Source organism: Canis lupus, chromosome 5 (assembly GCF_011100685.1).
Source record: "Canis lupus familiaris isolate Mischka breed German Shepherd chromosome 5, alternate assembly UU_Cfam_GSD_1.0, whole genome shotgun sequence".
Taxonomy (NCBI): domain Eukaryota; kingdom Metazoa; phylum Chordata; class Mammalia; order Carnivora; family Canidae; genus Canis; species Canis lupus.
The window spans coordinates 9771720-9789432 of record NC_049226.1 but is presented as its reverse complement, the minus strand read 5'-3'; the positions used below and the strand labels follow the sequence as shown (position 1 = coordinate 9789432).

Below are 17713 nucleotides of genomic sequence, written 5' to 3'. Positions count from 1 at the left end.
TTTCGTTCTTTTCTCCCATTAAGGGAGTGGAAGCTACTCCGGCTTCAAAGAACAATTTACAAACCTGTTCCTAACCCAGTTTTGATGGGCCATAAATGTATACATGCCACTAATGATGATACTTTTATTTCCAAATTCCAATAGATGACACAAATATCAGGTGCAGTTAGCGTTTTTAATCAACCAATAAACAGCAGTATGAGTAACAGTACACACACAGAGCCCACTTTCACATTTGTCCCATCTGGATTATTTTTCTAAATGCTTATCGTGTAGCTTTATTTTCAGCCTCTTTTTTCTTCTATCTGGGTTATCCTTTCTTTTTTTTAAGATTTTATTTATTTATTCATAGAGACACAGAAAGAGAGGGGGGCGCAGAGACACAGGCAGAGGGAGAAGCAGGCTCCATGCAGGGAGCCCGACGTGGGACTCGATCCCAGGTATCCAGGATCACACCCCAGGCTGCAAGTGGCACTAAACCGCTAAGCCACCAGGGTTGCCCTGGGTTATCCTTTTTATAGGTAAACCTCTTACCTCAGATTTCTACTGAGCCTACTTGCCCCTCCATGACCTCTGTTTTCACGTTGTCCAGAGCCAGTACGTCCCTCTTTCTCCTGACCCCTTTAGGCAGCCCCTATGCACCTCACCAAATGCCTGTGTGCAGTGCTGGCTGGTTTCAAACACTCAAGAACTGTTTTTGGCTGGAGAGAGAACACAAGTAAGGCTAGAAAGATTTCAGTTCCACATAAGGAAAAACTTAGGAAGTTTAGAAACTTCATACAGAGATTCAGTAACCACTTGCCAGGTTTCGTAAAGAACACATTAGTATGAGCTGGCCCACGTGGCCTTGAAGTTCCTTCCAACCATGAGTTTCCACAATTCTGGACATAAGGGGGCAACTGTGTGACAGGTCACACTCCCCACAGGGAAGTGAATGACACAGGTTCCATTTGTTTGTAGCTGGGAATTAGTCCAGTAAGACACTAGGCTGATTAGGGGACAAAAGGCAAGCATCTCGTTTGCCTGCCAGTACTGGCTCATCTCATAATCAGAATACAGAAACAGCCATTTGCTAGCAGGGAGCTGCCCAGTGCTTTTCTCTAGTTGCCTTTAAAAGCAACAGTCATCACTTCAACACCAAAAATCCAAATCTAAAGGACCCACACTTAAGTTCAATATATGATCAGCTGAGTGAAGTCAGTCAGTCGGAGAAGGACAAACATTATATGTTCTTATTCATTTGGAGAATATAAATAATAGTGGAAGGGAATATAAGGGAAGGGAGAAGAAATGTGTGGGAAATATCAGAAAGGGAGACAGAACATAAAGATTCCTAATTCTGGGAAACGAACTAGGGATGGTAGAAGGGGAGGAGGGCGGGGGGGGGGGTGGGAGTGAATGGGTGACGGGCACTGGGGGTTATTCTGTATGTTGGTAAATTGAACACCAATAAAAAATAAATTTAAAAAATACATATATATGATCATATGCCACTAAGTCAATTAGCAAGCTTGCTGTGCTCTCCAGGACTAGTTGGTCATGAAAGCAATGAAGGGAGGTGCTGGCAGGGTGCTGCTGGGATGGTAGATGGGGCACTGCTTATATTCACAAGGCCATGTGGCCCAGGCATAGCGAACAGCAGCCAGAGTGCCATGACAAGAACCGGTACTCAGAGTCAGAGTCTGAGCCGAGAAAGCATCCATGGGAGCCTGGGAGCCACTTGCACTGATGATCGCTGCAACATGAGATCTAAAGAGAGAATCATAAAGTCAGGATGGTTAAGTCAGGATAATTCCAAGAGATTGGGAACTGCCCATTAGACAGACTAGAAGGGAGAGAAGGAGCCACTCTTAGTCATGGATCCATTTCCTACAATAACCAGAACAAACCTGAGTCCAGGTTGGGTTTGGTCAACATAGCCATAGTGTGATGATAAATGTTCGTGTGATAAAATAAATTAATAAAACACTGAATTACTGAGGGAGACAAGGAACCATAATCACATAGAGCATTTAGAGAAGGTTCCCCTGAACAACCTTGCTGTGATCCTTCTGACCAGTTGGCAAAGCAGGTAGGACCTGAGCCAGTGGAGCCATCCAGCTGCTGCTACCACCCTGGCACTCCCAAGGGAGCCAGGCAATGAGGAAGGGGCACAAAGGAACCTTGGATAATTCACCTTTCTCCAAACAGAAAGCAATCCACTGAAGGGGACATAAATTATCCAGTACCCACAGGTTAAATTCTATCCTGCTCCCAACTCTGATTCTAAGTCCAGATGACGGGCAGATGGCCAGCAGCTGACTACAGAGAATGAGCTCAGTATGTATACTTCTGGGGAGCTGGAATGACCTAAAACCCGGTGTCCTAAGCTCAATGGGGTAAGTGCTGCCCAAGCACCTGAGGCCAGTGGATATTGTAGCTGGGACTCCAGAGGAGGAGCACCCTAGGTAAACTCATGTACAATTAAAGCGTGTCTTCAATATTCATTCATTCCTTCCGGTGACCTCTTTCCTCCCCCCGCCCCCAACTCCCCCTGCAGCCTGATGGCCTCATGGTCCCCAGAGACAGTCATCTGCATGTTCCATGAGTAATGCCTCCAGCTGCACCTCAACTTTGGAAGACCCCTACATAAGCTCTGTAATTATTAGCTCTACTTCCACAGTGGAATGACCCTCGCAAGGTACGAGAAGAAAGTAGTTCCATTACATTAATTCGCACCGACTTACAAATCCCTAAGCTAAGCCTCTCAAAGAAGACACTAAACTCAGTCTCAGAATTTGGGAGAGTGTGACATAAAAAAGACATCCAAGGATGAGGGAAATAACCCCGAGTGAGGAATCTTCCAATTGGTAACCTACAAATAAAGCCACAGGCCTTGCCAGAGCAAAGATGAATGCTCTGGGAGCAAAATACAAAAGGAGTATTTTAATGTGGATTCATTTTCCTTTCCTTGACTGTCCTAGCAAAATTGCCTCTAAGTGAAAGAATTAATAGCTACTCAGTCACCCCTCTGGGATAAACTCCGCCCTGCCAAAAGAAACCAAGCTCTGCCCACAGAAATGTTACAATTAAAGAGATGGGCTTCAGTGTGGAGAAAATCCTGACTCCCAACACAGGACGAACCCCTGTTGTTTCAACTATTCTCACCTCAAATATCTTGTCCTGCCTCTGCACCTGGATCTCCTGCGAATACATGAGGTTGAGCAGCCCCTTGTCGGCCAAGAGTTCCATCTTCTCAGGCAGTGGTCCTTGAAAGATCACCTTCTCCCCATAAGCCACTGCACGGGCCCCCAAGTGCAGCCGGTAGGCCACAGTCTGCTTGTCTCGAGGGTGGATGCTATAGGATAAACAACAGGGAGAGAACTTCAGGTTTGAGCTCAACGGTAACCATACATTTTTTTTTAAGCATTATACAAAGCACCCTTTAGATAGGTAAGAATAAAGATGCCTCGGCGGGGGGTGGGGAGGACCCCTGGGTGGCTCAGTCAGTTAAGCATCTGCCTTCAGCTCAGGTTATGATCCCAGGTTTCTGGGGTCGAAATGATCCCAGGTTTCTGGGGTCGAACGCTGCATCAGGCTCCCTGCTCAGCGGGGAGTCTGCTTCTCTCTCCCTGCTTGTGCTCTCTCTTGCTCTCTCAAATAAATAAATAAAATTAAAAAAAAAAAAAGAATAAAGTTGACTAAATCTAACAGGGATCAGTGGCTCAACAGCTTAAGAGACATGGGTGAATGATAATAATCATAAACGAGGCTCTGAGCCCCCCATAGGGTTACAAACCTTGAAAAAGTAGAGGACTTGGAAGGAAGGAATAAATGTCCCTGAGGGAGGGAGGAAAGGCACCAGAGCAGAGCTAACTCAAAGTTATTCTAACCACTGAAATCCTCTGAATCCATTGTTCATTACTTGGTCTCCTCCTGGTTTTATTCATCTAATCAATCAATCAATCTTCTTTGTTCAAAAATAAATATTTGGGATCCCTGGGTGGCGCAGCGGTTTGGCGCCTGCCTTTGGCCCAGGGCGCGATCCTGGAGACCCAGGATCGAATCCCACATCGGGCTCCTGGTGCATGGAGCCTGCTTCTCCCTCTGCCTATGTCTCTGCCTCTCTCTCTCTGTGTGTGACTATCATAAATAAATAAAAAGTTTTAAAAAAATAAAAATAATTAAAAATAAAAAAATAAAAAATAAATAAATATTTGTTAAAGTTCCTACTATAAACCAGACACTAAGTGTTGGGCCTCGTTTCATTTCAAATCCCCTTGTATCCCACAGCTGGCGTGTGGGAGTCATCGGAGCCACTCACCTGTATCACATTACTCCTTGTCTGAGTTCACTGAAGCCAGGCACAGCCGCATGGCCTGCTCTGGCCAATGCAATGTGAGCAGAAGTTACCTTAATCACCAGTGTGAGCCTTGAAGGTGACTGGAAGCACAGATCAACTTGGAATCTCCGTCACTCTGGATCTGTGAGCAACTATAATGAGCAAAGCCTCTCTACTGACCTTCTTTGGACATGTGAACAAGAAATGTTCCATCAAGGCACTGCTATGTTGGGGGGTTTAGTTACTGCAGCACGGGCCGGTGTAAATGATTAATAGAGAACACTCCTAAAGTCCAATCCTTAGAGCACTCTGTGCCCCTCACAAGTGAACGTCAGAGTGAAGGCCACAGACAAAGAACATATAGTATTGTTCAAGCAAAGCCCAAGAAGCACCCCCATACCTGCCAAAAGGTGACTTCCTATCGCAGAGATCCATTGCTACCGCCATGAAAGTGTTGGGCATCCTCAGGTTGGGGACATAGCCAAAGTCTGCTGTTTGATGCCAACGGATCTGGGGAAATGTATCATCCGAGGGTGCAGACAAATAGGAAGATAACTAGAAAGTAGAGAGTGCTGCATCAGAATCCTATCGTAGAGTCTTCTTCATAAGCAGACCCTGCTTCTGCTTCATTCATTCATTCAAAATGCTCATTCAACAGGTATTTAGTGTGCTTCTTACTGTTGTGGCTGAATGTCCCTCCCCACACACACCACAGTGTGTCTGTGTCGCCCCTCTCGTCAAGAGGTGTAGTCTGTTTCTTTTCCCACTGAATCTGGGCTAAGCCTGTCATGTTCTCCAACCAACAGAATGCGGTGGAAGTGACGTGCAGCTTTTGAGTCATTGCCCGGAGCGCCTTTGCCTTCTCTTGCAACCTGAAGATGGCCATGTAAAAAAAAAGTCCAGCTACCCTGCTGGAGAAATGACATGGAAGTGTGTGGGGGCGGGGGGGGGTGGGGGGGGGAGGCCTGGGAAATCAGAAGACCCTTAGGAGAGAGAGGGGTTAATGTCCCAGCAGGCTCAGCCGAGAGGCCAGTCAGGTGAATGCTCAAGCCTTCAATTCAACTCGCAGCCACACGAGCAAGCCTGGCTGACATCACACAGAGCAGAGCTGAGCCGTCCCAGTTGAGCGCTGCGCAGCCGACCCATAGAATCATGAGCAAATGCAATGGCTCATGTTTTAAGGCCACTAGTTTGGGGGTAGTTTGTTACAAAGCAACAGGTAACTGATACACCTATCTATAACATGTTTGGGTGCTACAGGGAATCTGCCCATGAGCCTGTGGTAGACTGCATCAAAGACCCCAATTCTTCACACCTTCCTATATCCACACCTTCCTACCATTTGGCTTTGTGGTTTCTCCCATTAAGAGAAAGAGTACATTTCCCCCACCACTCCCTAAGCTAAGCTATGTGGTTTGCTTTGGTCAACAGACTGAAACAGAAGTTACAGTGTGTCAGTTCCTAACCTAGGACTTCAAGAAACCTGTGTGGTTCCCCCACTCTTTCACATTTCTGCTGTCACCATGAGAATGACACACCTGGGCCAGCCTGCAGCCCTCTGGAGAAGGATGAGAGCTGTGGAACAGAGCTCCCTTGTCTAACCCACTCCAGCCAAGGCTAGGTGAGAGCAGAGCCCCAACCCTACCCCGCCCCACCCCTGCCACTGACCCATAGAGATCTGAAAGAGCTCGGTGGAGCTCCCCCAAGATCAACCAGCCCCCAGCTACCCACACGAGAGCCATAATAAATGTTAGTTTAAGCCATGGAGTTTTGAGGTGATTTGTTACATAGCAGTGGCCACCTGGTACAAGTACGTCACAGCTCGTTGGGGGGACAGCCCTGTCCATAAGAAATGTTAATAATCAATAGTATAAAATAGCACGGATTAAATGCTGTATCAGAGGCATAGACAGCAAGTACTCTGCAGTAGAACAAAGTTTATTATTATAATACAACATGGTCTCGGAATGTGTAAGAAGAAAAATGGCTGGGCCCAGAAAATATGAGCAATCACTACAAACAGGACATATTAGAACCTTATAATATGCAAAGGTAGGAAGGAGAAAGGTAATTTTGAGAGAGAGAGAGAGAGAGAGAGAGATCAGAAATGGAGCTGAACTGGAGGGTTTATGTAGGAAAAACAATGTTGCAAAGACAGTGAGGCAAGTATCTGGATAGTTTATACTTTACCCATAAGCTACAGAGGTGATGGTTGCAGAACATGGTGAATATACTAATTAATGCCCTTGAACTGAACACTTTAAAATGATTAATTAAATTATTATGTGAATTTCACCCTCAATGTAGAGAGCCACTGAAATTATTGACATGATAAAAGGACTATTTCAAAGGATTAACCTAGTGATTGTGCAAATGATTCTGTGTAGAAAAGAGCCGAAAAGCAGAGAGAGTGATGGTTCAAAAACTACCAGAACATTCTAGACACATAAGAGAAAAGCCTGCCCTAAGACAGCAGCAGGAAAGGGATGTGCAGGAATAAGACAACTTCAAAGACAAATGACAGAAGCAGGCAACCACCTGGATAGGGGATGGGACACAGAGAAAGGACAGTATCCATCACTCTGAATCTGGACATCTGATCTCTGCATGGGATTCCACAGATGTAGTAGGTAAGGTCCTTTACCACTGACTTCAAGCTAACCAAAGGAAGAGTAGGAAGGGAGCCCAACTCAGTCAGGTAAGCCTTTAAAAGAGGGTAGAGAAGTCAGAGACTCTCCCTGCTGACCTTCAGGAAGCCAGCTGCCATGGGTTCTACAGCTTCAAGGAAACAAATTCTACCAACAGCCACCTGAGCTTGGAAGGTAACCCCAAGGCTTAGCTGAGGCCCCGGCTCTGTCCAACACCTTCTCTGCAGCCCTGAGTGGAGGACTCAGCTAAGCCATGCACGGCAGGCTCCTCGCTCAATGCGTATAGCATTGTTTTAAGCTGCTATATATGCCATAATGTTTTAATGCAGGAATAGAAGACTAATATGCCAGGGATAGAACTTTGCAGGCAGAAGGAAAGGAAAATGGCAGGCCCTAGGACAGAGTATGCCTAGCGTGCTTAAAGACAGAAAGGCAGCCAGAGTAGCTGAAGTGGAACAAGTAAGGCAAAGAAAATCAGGAAGTGATGTCAGAGAGGCACTGGTGGCAGGGGCAGACCACATATCGCTTTGTTGACCTCACTCATATGGAGGAACCACTGGAGGTTTTTTTAAAGATTTATTACTTATTTGAGAGAGAGAGAGAAAGCGCAGAGGGAGAGAATCCCCAAGCAGACTCCACGCTGAGTGTGGAGCCCACCTCGAGGCTCCATCCCACGACCCTGAGATCATGACCTAAGCTAAAACCAAGGGTTGGACACTCAACATACTGAGCCACCCAGGCACCCCTGGAGCCTTCCGACATGGCTTACATTCAAAGGCTCACTTTAACTGAAATGTTGAGAATATCCTAAAGGGGAAGAAAAGGGAAAAGCAGGAAGACCAGTGAAGAGGCAATAATACTTCAAGGAAGAGGTGATGATGCCTCAGACTGGCCCAGGAGCGCTGAAGGCAATAAGAGGCTGGCTGGCTCTGCAACATCCTGAGTAAACACTTCCATCTAGACTTAGAACTGACAGACTCCTACTCCTGCAAAGGGCAGAGGCTCCGAGGAAAATTCCTTAATATTACTGTGACGCACGCGGCCCCACACTTCCTTCCTTTTTTCTCTGATATTTATATCACCTTGCTCTCTGATTTAGACTGCGCCTTATTCTTAGCCCCAGTCCAGCCAAGGAGAGGCATCAACCTGTTATCCCCCTCTCACAAACCAGGATCTAAGAGTAAGTCAGACCACAAGCTGGGAAACAGTCTAGGTGAGCAAACCACAGTCTTGGACTCCATTTGAAAACATCTGTCCCCATCAGAGGAGCTATGTTTTGAAGAGACTGCTACCCCTTGGCCTTCTCACTCCCAGAGCCAGTAAACACCTGAGGTCATCCCCCACAAACGTAGCCAAATGAAGCTTTGAATTCAGGAAGTTTTCTGCTTCTTGGCCTCTTCCAGAAAGACTAGAAAATCCGCGGGAAAACACCAGAGAGGGTGCACTAGTAGTAGAAAGGATACGATCTGGAACTAAGGGGACATTCCCAGTTCTCTTACTAAAATCTCTTAGGCAAGTCTGCTTTAACATATGAAATGCTCAAAGGTGCTAAAGCTTCCCAAAGGAACTCCACCAAAAGGCCCAGTGAGTGACCCTTCTTCTTCTCACACAACACCCAGAAGAGCCACGCTCAGCAGCCAGTGTCATGATGAGAATCGCAGCAACAGAGCTACCGGAAAGAGTCTAGGGTATGTACTAGCCTGAAGCCCAAGAGGCAGAAATGCTAAACACAGCCACTCCAGCCAAGGAAGCTGTTTTCAAAATGGCAGTTTGAGAAGAATTCCTGCAGCAATTCGCCAGCTTCATTGCTTGCACTACCCCAGAGTGGCCACGCAGAGGCACCAGCATACTCCACACCCAAATGAAATTCTTGTTCCCGCCCCCCCATCTGAGATCTACTAGGGTGCTGTTCAGCCTCCCACAGGGCTTAATAGAAATACTGCCCCTAATGAAAGCATATGATAGCCAAAGAATATAAAAGTGGCCATATTCAGAGGACTTTACAACAGCATCCTTGCACTCCGCTCCGCCGTTCCTCCAAACCCTTCGTACACAGGCATACTCCTCAGGATCCCCTAGTCTCCTGCTCTTGTTTCCTTCCCATGCTTCAGTACTAGTACCAGTTCATCCTTCCTTGCAGATCAACTATCCCTCCAGATTTGCTGACTTCTCTCATTGACAACAAGAAACACTAACATCACCTGGCATATGCCATGCTTTATGTGGATTAACACACATAATAATTATAATAAGGAAGATAATAATGAAAAAATAATACTTCAAATAATAATCCTCCTATTCAATAACTGGCTCAAAATCACACAGCCAGAGAGGTGTCAAAGCTGGATTTGAATCTAGGCAGGCTAGCTCTAGATCCATGCACTGAACCATTATTATGTCATATTTGGTATTTCTCTTTGAAGGTATACATTTGTATTCCCAGTTTTCCACAAGCAACCAACATGATTTTGTCGATGATGGCCAGTGAAAGCCCTGAGACTAAGGGACCTAGTCTCACAAAACGGTAAGGCAATAAGTGCAAGGACCAGGTCTCTGATTCACGCTCTATTTCTAGCACCTCACACAGTTCATGGCATATAATAAGCATACGACACATAGTTAGAATTGGCTGGAGTCACATTCAAATCACCATCTACACAGCAAAGACAAAAAAAGAACCTCAAAAGTCCAAATGGAGTTTCCACCAACAGAAACACAGAACTGATGACAGGGCTTGCTATTTTGATAATAATGAGTAGAATCATCCTGTTTCAAAGTCAAAACAAATGTGAGAAAGGCGAAAGAACATGGTTGTAACATAATTATAAGTGGAAAGGAGGTCTATAAAAAAATCTTTATCCAAAAAAAGGTACGGTGAAATAGGACAGGGTGGAAGAGACGTGAGGATGGTGAGCAGGAGGGATCTGTGGGTGCGGAGCCAGACATCTGGAAGTATGTGTGTCCAATTCAAATATTAAAGCCTATTCCATTATTATGCCATGAGTTGGGCCCCATTTTTCTAACACCTTACTTGTTTTATTTCCTAGATTGCAGGGAAGTCAGAACTACCACCCTGCTAAGAAGTCCAGGTATTGGAAGGGCCATATGAACAGGTAAGGTCACACCATTATGAACTTGGTTAAATACATTTATTCCTTTTAGAGAGCAGAATCTTTCTGACTAGTTGCCGCTAATTCAAAGTATGATTTCCCTCAATATTTTCTTTTCATTCACGTGTTAGGCCATATTTAATGACTGCTGACCAGTTAGATACTGGGACATAAGTGTGATCCAGGAAAACATGGTCATGGGTGCAACCAACATGCAAGTAAAATGGGGAAGGACAGGGTGCTCCTTTCCCGTCTGGGGAAAGGAGGTACCTACCCCAGATGCTGAATACTCACAGAAGGCTTCCTAACCTGCTATCCTGGCTGGGGTCTAAAGGATGAAGTTGGCCAGGAAAGTGTGGGAGACAAAGGATGCTCCAGGCAAAGAGCACGTGCAGGGGGCTGGGAGAGAGAGCAAGCTTCACTGTAGGGGCTGGAAGAAGCACCACCGAGTTACGGAGGGCGTGGGGAGGTGAACATTCTCGCACATAGCTGCTAAGAGTACACAGTTTATCCAAATTCATAAATGTCTACAGAGGAACTTGAGGACAGGTTCAATCCCTTAAACAGCATTCAGTCTGACCTTGGAATTTCACTTCTGGGAATTTATCCTATGGGAAGAATTAAGCATGCATACAATGATTTAGCCACAAAGAAAATAAACTTATGCCACTGCTTAGAAAAGCAAGATGTGTAAAGCAATCTTAGAGCCCATTTATTGAGAGCTAGTTAAATAAATTAGAAAACAACCAATATTATAAGTTGTGCTCAAGATTAATATTTATTGGCATGCAAAACTGCTCGCAATATGACATTAAGAGCAAAAGCAAGATATGGTACAGTGCCATGGTATGGATCCCCCTACAAAAAACACATGAGCAGAAGAGGTCTGCTTACTTCAGGATTGAGGAATTAGAATCGTTTCAGCTTCGTTTTGCTTGTCTTTTAAATATCTTTAATGAACACGTATTCCTTTTTTAATTAGAAGCATCAGCCACTTTTGAACCTTTTTTTGCAGATGTACTTGCCCCATCAGTGAACTGAGATGAGTCTTATGCTCAGTTCTCAACCAGCTGACTATGAGGGCAAAAAAAGGGACTATGGATTGCACAACATACCCCCACACCAATGGACCAACCCTTCTCCCTCCCCACACATACCTGGACAAATCCAAATGGGAAGAAGCGCTCGGTCTGCCCCTGGGAGCCATGGTGAAAGGTTTGGCGCCAGTCTTCAATGAGTGCAGGGAATGTGCAGTTGTACAGATCCCTGTTAAAATTCATATTGGACTCCCCTAAAAACAGTCCAGATCATGAGAGGAGTTTGGGGGGGATGCAAACACAACCACACATTGCTCCCCAACCTCTATCCATACCCTTAGAGAGTGGGCCTTCCTACGGTCTCTTTGGACTGGGCTTCTGACTTGTTCTGGCCAAGGGGGGCCTCAGCAAATGGGAGGCAAGCAAAGGCTTGAAGAGCCTTGGACTTTGCTCTCTCTTGATACACTGGATCCCTGAGACTGCTACATAAATGATAAAGAAGTCAAACCAATTTGCTCAAGGCTGGGAGGCCACCTGAGTACTGTGATGCCACAGCAGTCAACAGACAGAAGGGAGAGGCCATCCTAGGTTGTCTAGCCACCAGACACCTGCCAGGTGGCCAAAGGCACATAAAAGATCCCAACAGAAATTAACTAAAGCAGTCTATGCAGGAAAACTACCCTAATAATCCACCAAATGGTCAGCTGAATAAGACTGTTATTTTTTTAAGTCACTAAGTTCTGGGGTGGTTTGTTATGCAGCAAAAACTAACTGATACAATGAAGAAACAGCAAAATGAGCACTCACCCTGGTACCATATCACCCCTTTCAGAGTCATATTATGCAGTGGGTGGATCATGGCATTCCAGAGAACAGAGTGGTTACTGGGACCAGTCACAGAATTAGATTGAGTGAACCTACAATTGATAAGATGTGCAAGTGTCACGAGAGAGCTAGTGACTGATCACGTGACAATCCCTAAACTGGGTATCTATCCAGCTTTTGCTTGGCATAAAATTCTGATGAAAGCAACACAGAATCAGATTGAAACACTGTTTCACACAAAAATATGTGAACAGCCTCCAACTTTCATATCTATCCTGGTTCTTCCAGGATAAGTGTATCAGTCAACTTTCTAGGAGTTCAGAGGGGGCCATCCCAGTTTCCAGATGAGGTCACTAAAACCAGAGAGGAGGAGTGTTTTATTATCTGTGTCTCAGGCAGACAATAAATTTATTTAACTGGTACTCAGTGGATAGACACTTGGATGTTTTTTAAGCTTTCTGCTTATCTTCCTTATAGCGAAAATCACTGCCTATAGGCTTAATTATGTTCTTAAGATAAAGTCCCAGAAATGGAATTGCTGGGTCAAAGGGCACATTTTTTCAAGGCTTTGAACACATTCCTAAATTTCTCTGAAAGATACATATGTGAGTTTATACTCATGGCAGCTGTATATGAGAATGCCCACTTCCCCACACACTTGGTGGCATCCCTTGACATCCTCAGAGATCTGGAAAGCCTGGTTTTAGATCCCTCCCACTCTATGTAGGCCATTCTCTCAGTTCCAAAGCCGAACGTCTTCCCTCTCCCACAGGTATGTCTATACCAAGAGCTACACCAAGAGCCCAATCCTCCCCCATGGGTCTTCCCAGATTTAATGAAACAGCATCTGTGAAAGCAGTTCCCATACTTTAATCTCTGTGTTGCTGTTAGTGTTGGGATTTTATCCACAGTATGTTGATAGTATCTACACTTCTAGAGGTTGTTGGGAGTACTAAGTGAATTAATACATATAAAATGATTACAACAGTATCCAACATAGAGGAAGCTTTCAGTAAGTATTAGCTATTACTAATATTAAGGAAAAGGATCATAATTGCATCTTGACATATTCTCAGATAAGTGTGGTGCTAATGACAGTGGAAATAACATCTCACATGTCCAAGGACTAAGTTATATACATTCAGTACATATTTGGACACTCCACAAATACCTGACTCCCCAAAAAAAACCATGATCCTTCTCTCTTATAAAACTTCCTAGATATTTTTCCCAGACTGCAGGATACTTTCTTACCCTTGTGTAGGAACGCCACAGGCTTTCAGCGACCTTTCAGATGACCAGGCTTCAATGGGTGTCCCACCCCACGAGGAGGAGATCAGCCCAATGGGGTACTGCAGAGTGTCATACAAGTTACGCCCAAAGAGCCAGCACACTGCTGACATGTACTGGAAAATTCCATGGCCTAAGTTCTCTGTTCAGGAAAAGTTAAAGAAAATGAGTCAGAAACATAGTAGTTCTACAACTACATATAAGTCACTGGATTGGCACTGCAAAAGATCCAAACAATACAGGTACTCAAAAAGTTGAGAGTGTAATACTGGGAATTCAAATCCATTTCGAATGAAATAAAATGGACTGAGCACCTTCTAGGTGCCAGGCACTTCTAGATGGTTGAGATACAGTAAATAAAGAGATAGAGAGAGACATGGAAGCTCTCCTCATAGCAGACATTCTACAGAATAAGACATTTACCTGCAGGACACCCGGGCGGCTCAGTGGTTGAGTGTCTACCTTTGGCTCAGGGCGTGATCCCAGGGTCCTGGGATTGAGTCCCACATTGGGCTCCCCACAGGGAGCCTGCTTCTCCCTCTGCCTGTGTCTCTGCCTCTCTCTGTGGGTCTCTCATGAATAAATAAATAAATTCTTTAAAAAATAGACATTTACTTGCATAAAATATACGGCAAAATATGGTTAAGTGCTTCCAGGGGTACAAACAAGTAGTAAGGGGTTTTAACAGCAAAAGAAAGGATAGTGAATGAAAGGCAGATCACAAAAAGCCTAATAAAACTGACCCCCTCCCCTGAGCTTCCATAACACTCTATGCAGAGTGTTTCCCTTACCCCCCTAAACTATTAGCTGCTCGAAGGCAGGAACCTTATCTTATTTACTTCTGCTTCCCCCATGTCTAGTACCTGATGGAGTCTCAGTAAATGTCTGTTGGCTGGTGTTGGGTGGCTGTAGGTAGCTGGTGTCAAGAGGGATCTACTGATGGGTAGGTAGAAGGAAAAGGTAAATAGGGGGTGGGGGTACACAGCTGGCATTCCAGGCAGAAGAAACAATGTAAGTAGGCATACAGAGCAGGAAAAATATTGAAAGTATTTGGCGCCTAGACCACAAAAGGAGAACAGCAGAAGGTAAGATGGGAGTCACATCTTGGAGGAAAGAAAGCAGAAAGCCAGAAAGCCACTTGGAAATGCCTGGGAATGAGAATGCATGGAAGGCAGCCCCACCATCCAAAGTGTCCACACCCAGGCAGCCCAGGTGGCTCGGCGGTTTAGCGCCACCTTCAGCCCGGGTTGTGATCCTGGAGACCTGGGATTGAGTCCCACGCCTGACTCCCTGCATGGAGCCTGCTTCTCCCTCTGCCTGTGTCTCTGCCTCTTTCTCTCTCGTGCTCTATGTCTCTCATGAATAAATAAATTTTTAAAAATGTTTTAAAGTTAAAAAAAGAAAGTGTCCACACCCTAATGCCTGCCATCTGTGGAAATGTTACTTTACATGGCTATGGGGACTTTGTAGGTGTGACCAGGGTTGAGGACCTTGATTGTCCTGAATTATCCAGGTGGCTCCCATCTAATCACGAGTCCTTAATATCAGAGAACCTTCCCAGCCAGGGTCAGAGATGTGACAATAGTAGGAGAGGCAGCAGGAATTTAGAATATGAGAGCGCCATGATCTACTGGGCTCTTCCTCAGATACCTGCAATGCCTCACCTTTCTCAATTGGGACCTCCATGGCCACTCTCAACTGACTGATGTATCACTGACCTCTACCCCCTGAAAACCACAACCCTGTCCCAGCCCCAACAGTCCTACTGTACCCCCTTCCCTTATGTATTTTATTTATGTATTTTTGTCTCATTAGCTTGCTCACCATCTTCCCTATCCCTTGATACTCAACAATGTATTTGGTCTCTAAATTTAGAGTGAAAGGGAGGTGATAGCAAGGTATAATGTATTATCCAAATCTAATGGATTCCTGAGTTTTGGGTAACATATAGGGAAAGTTCATAGGCCAAAAGATTTATCTAAAAATTTACCCAAATTGAATCAGTGCCTGAATTCAGATAGTGTGATACTGAGTAGTATCAGACACTTTGTATATAATGTACTGATTTTATTATTCATTTCCTGTATTCCTCCACTCTAGAATGCAAGCTCCATGAGATCAAGTGTTCTTGCCTGTCTTATTCACTGCCATCCCTCCTCAAGCATTCAGAACAGTGCTTAGCAGACAGCAGCCTCTTGAACATTTGTTGAATGAATTAACACTTGAAAATGTGGGAGCAGACAGGAAATGACAGATGTTGGTGAGGATGAGGAGAAAGGGGAACCCTTTTACACTTTTGATAGGAATGCGAGCTGGTGCAGCCACTCTAGAAAACAGTGTGGAGGTTCCTCAAAAAGTTAAAAAGAGAACTACCCTATGACCCAGCAATTACACTACTAGGTATTAACCCCAAGATACAAACATAGTGATCCAAAGGGGCACCTGCACTCCAATGTTCATAGCAGCGATGTTCACAATAGCCAAACTGTGGAAAGAGCCCAGATGTCCATCAACAGATGAATGGATAGAGGAATATTAGCCATCAAAAAATGGAATCTTGCCATTTGCAACAACGTGGATGGAACTAGAGGATATTATGCTAAGCAAAATAAGTCAATCAGAGACAGACAATTATATGATTTCACTCAAATGTGGAATTTAAGAAACAAAAGAGAGGATCATAGGGGAAGGGAGGGAAAAATAAAACAAGATGAAATCAGAGACAGAGACAAGCCATAAGAGACTCTTAATCACAGGAAACAAACTGAGGGTCATTGGAGGGGAGGGGTTGGGGGAGACAGGGTAACTGGGTGATGGACATTAAGGAAGATGTGTGATGTGATGAGCACTGGGTGTTATATAAGACTGATGAATCACTGACCTCTACCCCCTGAAATCAATAATACATTATACGTTAATTAACTGAATTTAAATTTTTTTTAAATGTGGGAGCAGAGATTACCAAAGTAAAGCAGGTACAGACAAAAAAAAGAAAAGGGATAAGAAAAAGCACAAGGGACCACATCTGGAGGAAGAGACTGAAGAAAGAAAAACGAGAGAGAGAGAGAGAGAGAGAGAGAAGTCAGAGGAGAAGCATTAGGAAGAGGACCATGCAAGCCAAGAAGAGTGTGCAGTTTCTACTTTTTAAGACTGATTTATTTATTTATTAGCTTACTTTATTTTAGAGACAGAGAGAAAGAAAGCAACAGTGCTTTCTATTAGGGCAGAGGGAGAGGGAGAATCCCAAACAGACTCCCAACTGAGCACAGAGCCAGCCACGGGGCTCAATCCCAGGACCCTGAGATCACAACTTGCGCCAAAATCAAGTCAGACATTCCACTGACTGAGCCGCCCAGGCGCCCCTGGAACATGCAGTTTCTTTATTTTTATTTTTATTTTTATTTTTATTTTTATTTTTATTTTTTTTTGAACATGCAGTTTCTAAAAGCGGTGGTCAGCAGCGTCAAGGGCCAGAGAATCCAGTATATAATTGGAAGAGCAGCAGTAGCCTTGAGGTGAACAAGTTGTTGAGATGGAAGCAGAAACCAAATTACAAAGAACACATGGAAAGGCAGTGAAGAGAATGAGAACAAAAGATGTTCTAGGAAAGCTTAACAAAGCGACAGAAAGAGGTGAGGCATCATGAGAAGGGTGTTTGTTAAGTTTCATTTTGCTTTGTTTCATTAGAATAAAAGAAAGACTAAATCTGAGAGCAGGGCCTGTGCCTGTCCTGCTCACTGCTGTATCCTTGGGGCCCAACACAAAGCCTGACACAGAACAGGCAGGAAATAAAGATTCAATGCTGAATGGACAGGGGTGTGGAAGACCAGAGCTCAAGGGGTAAAAGAAAGGCCATGGAGGGGGTGGCCCCCGCATCAAAAGCAGCCCTGAAAGGACACCAGTCAGTTGGGTTCAGACACAGAAACAAAGGAAGGGGGAGAAAGGAGAAGCGTGTTGAGGCAGTGGGGAGAGACGCTGGCGGAGCTCATGCTGCATGGCCTCAGTGTGTTCAGTGAAGCTCAAGGAAGCATCATTGCTCATAACAAGACGGAAGAGTCACTGGTGGGATCTTGGGAGGGAACGTGAAATGGCTACTGTCAGGAATCGGGTGGCCAGTCAACAAGGAATGAGGAAAAGGATGGTGGGATCATGATAAATAGATCAGAACCGAATCCGGGATTACGGATTCCACCCAGGGCACTGATCCATCATGTAAGAGATGGCTCATGTTCCAGCGATCGCTTACCTGTGGTGGGCTTAGCCCACTGCAAGTCAACCTTAGCAAGATCCTCCAGCTCCTGCTCTGCCTGAATGAGTGACACGGAGAATATACGGACAGACTGATAGGCTGCGGTGTTAGCCAGCTCCCTGGTGGCATTGAATATCTAGAAAAGAAACAGCAATGTCATTTCTTACCCCCACCTAGTGGGTGGTCAACTATCCTACTCTTAATAAACACTGCCAACCCTCTGACCTCCTACT

General features: G+C 44.9%; 1 protein-coding gene across 1 annotated transcript in view; it reads right to left on the bottom strand.

The window, feature by feature from the left end:
* Positions 1-156: 156 nt before the first annotated feature.
* The window catches only part of SIAE (sialic acid acetylesterase), a 38918-nt gene continuing 21361 nt past the window's right edge, over positions 157-17713 (bottom strand). Inside the window, 8 exon segments of the mRNA XM_038535814.1 lie at positions 157-1703; positions 1705-1749; positions 3148-3337; positions 4722-4876; positions 11237-11370; positions 11924-12033; positions 13196-13373; positions 17478-17616. Coding sequence (XP_038391742.1) covers positions 1530-1703; positions 1705-1749; positions 3148-3337; positions 4722-4876; positions 11237-11370; positions 11924-12033; positions 13196-13373; positions 17478-17616 — 1125 coding nt within the window. The 3' untranslated portion in view covers positions 157-1529.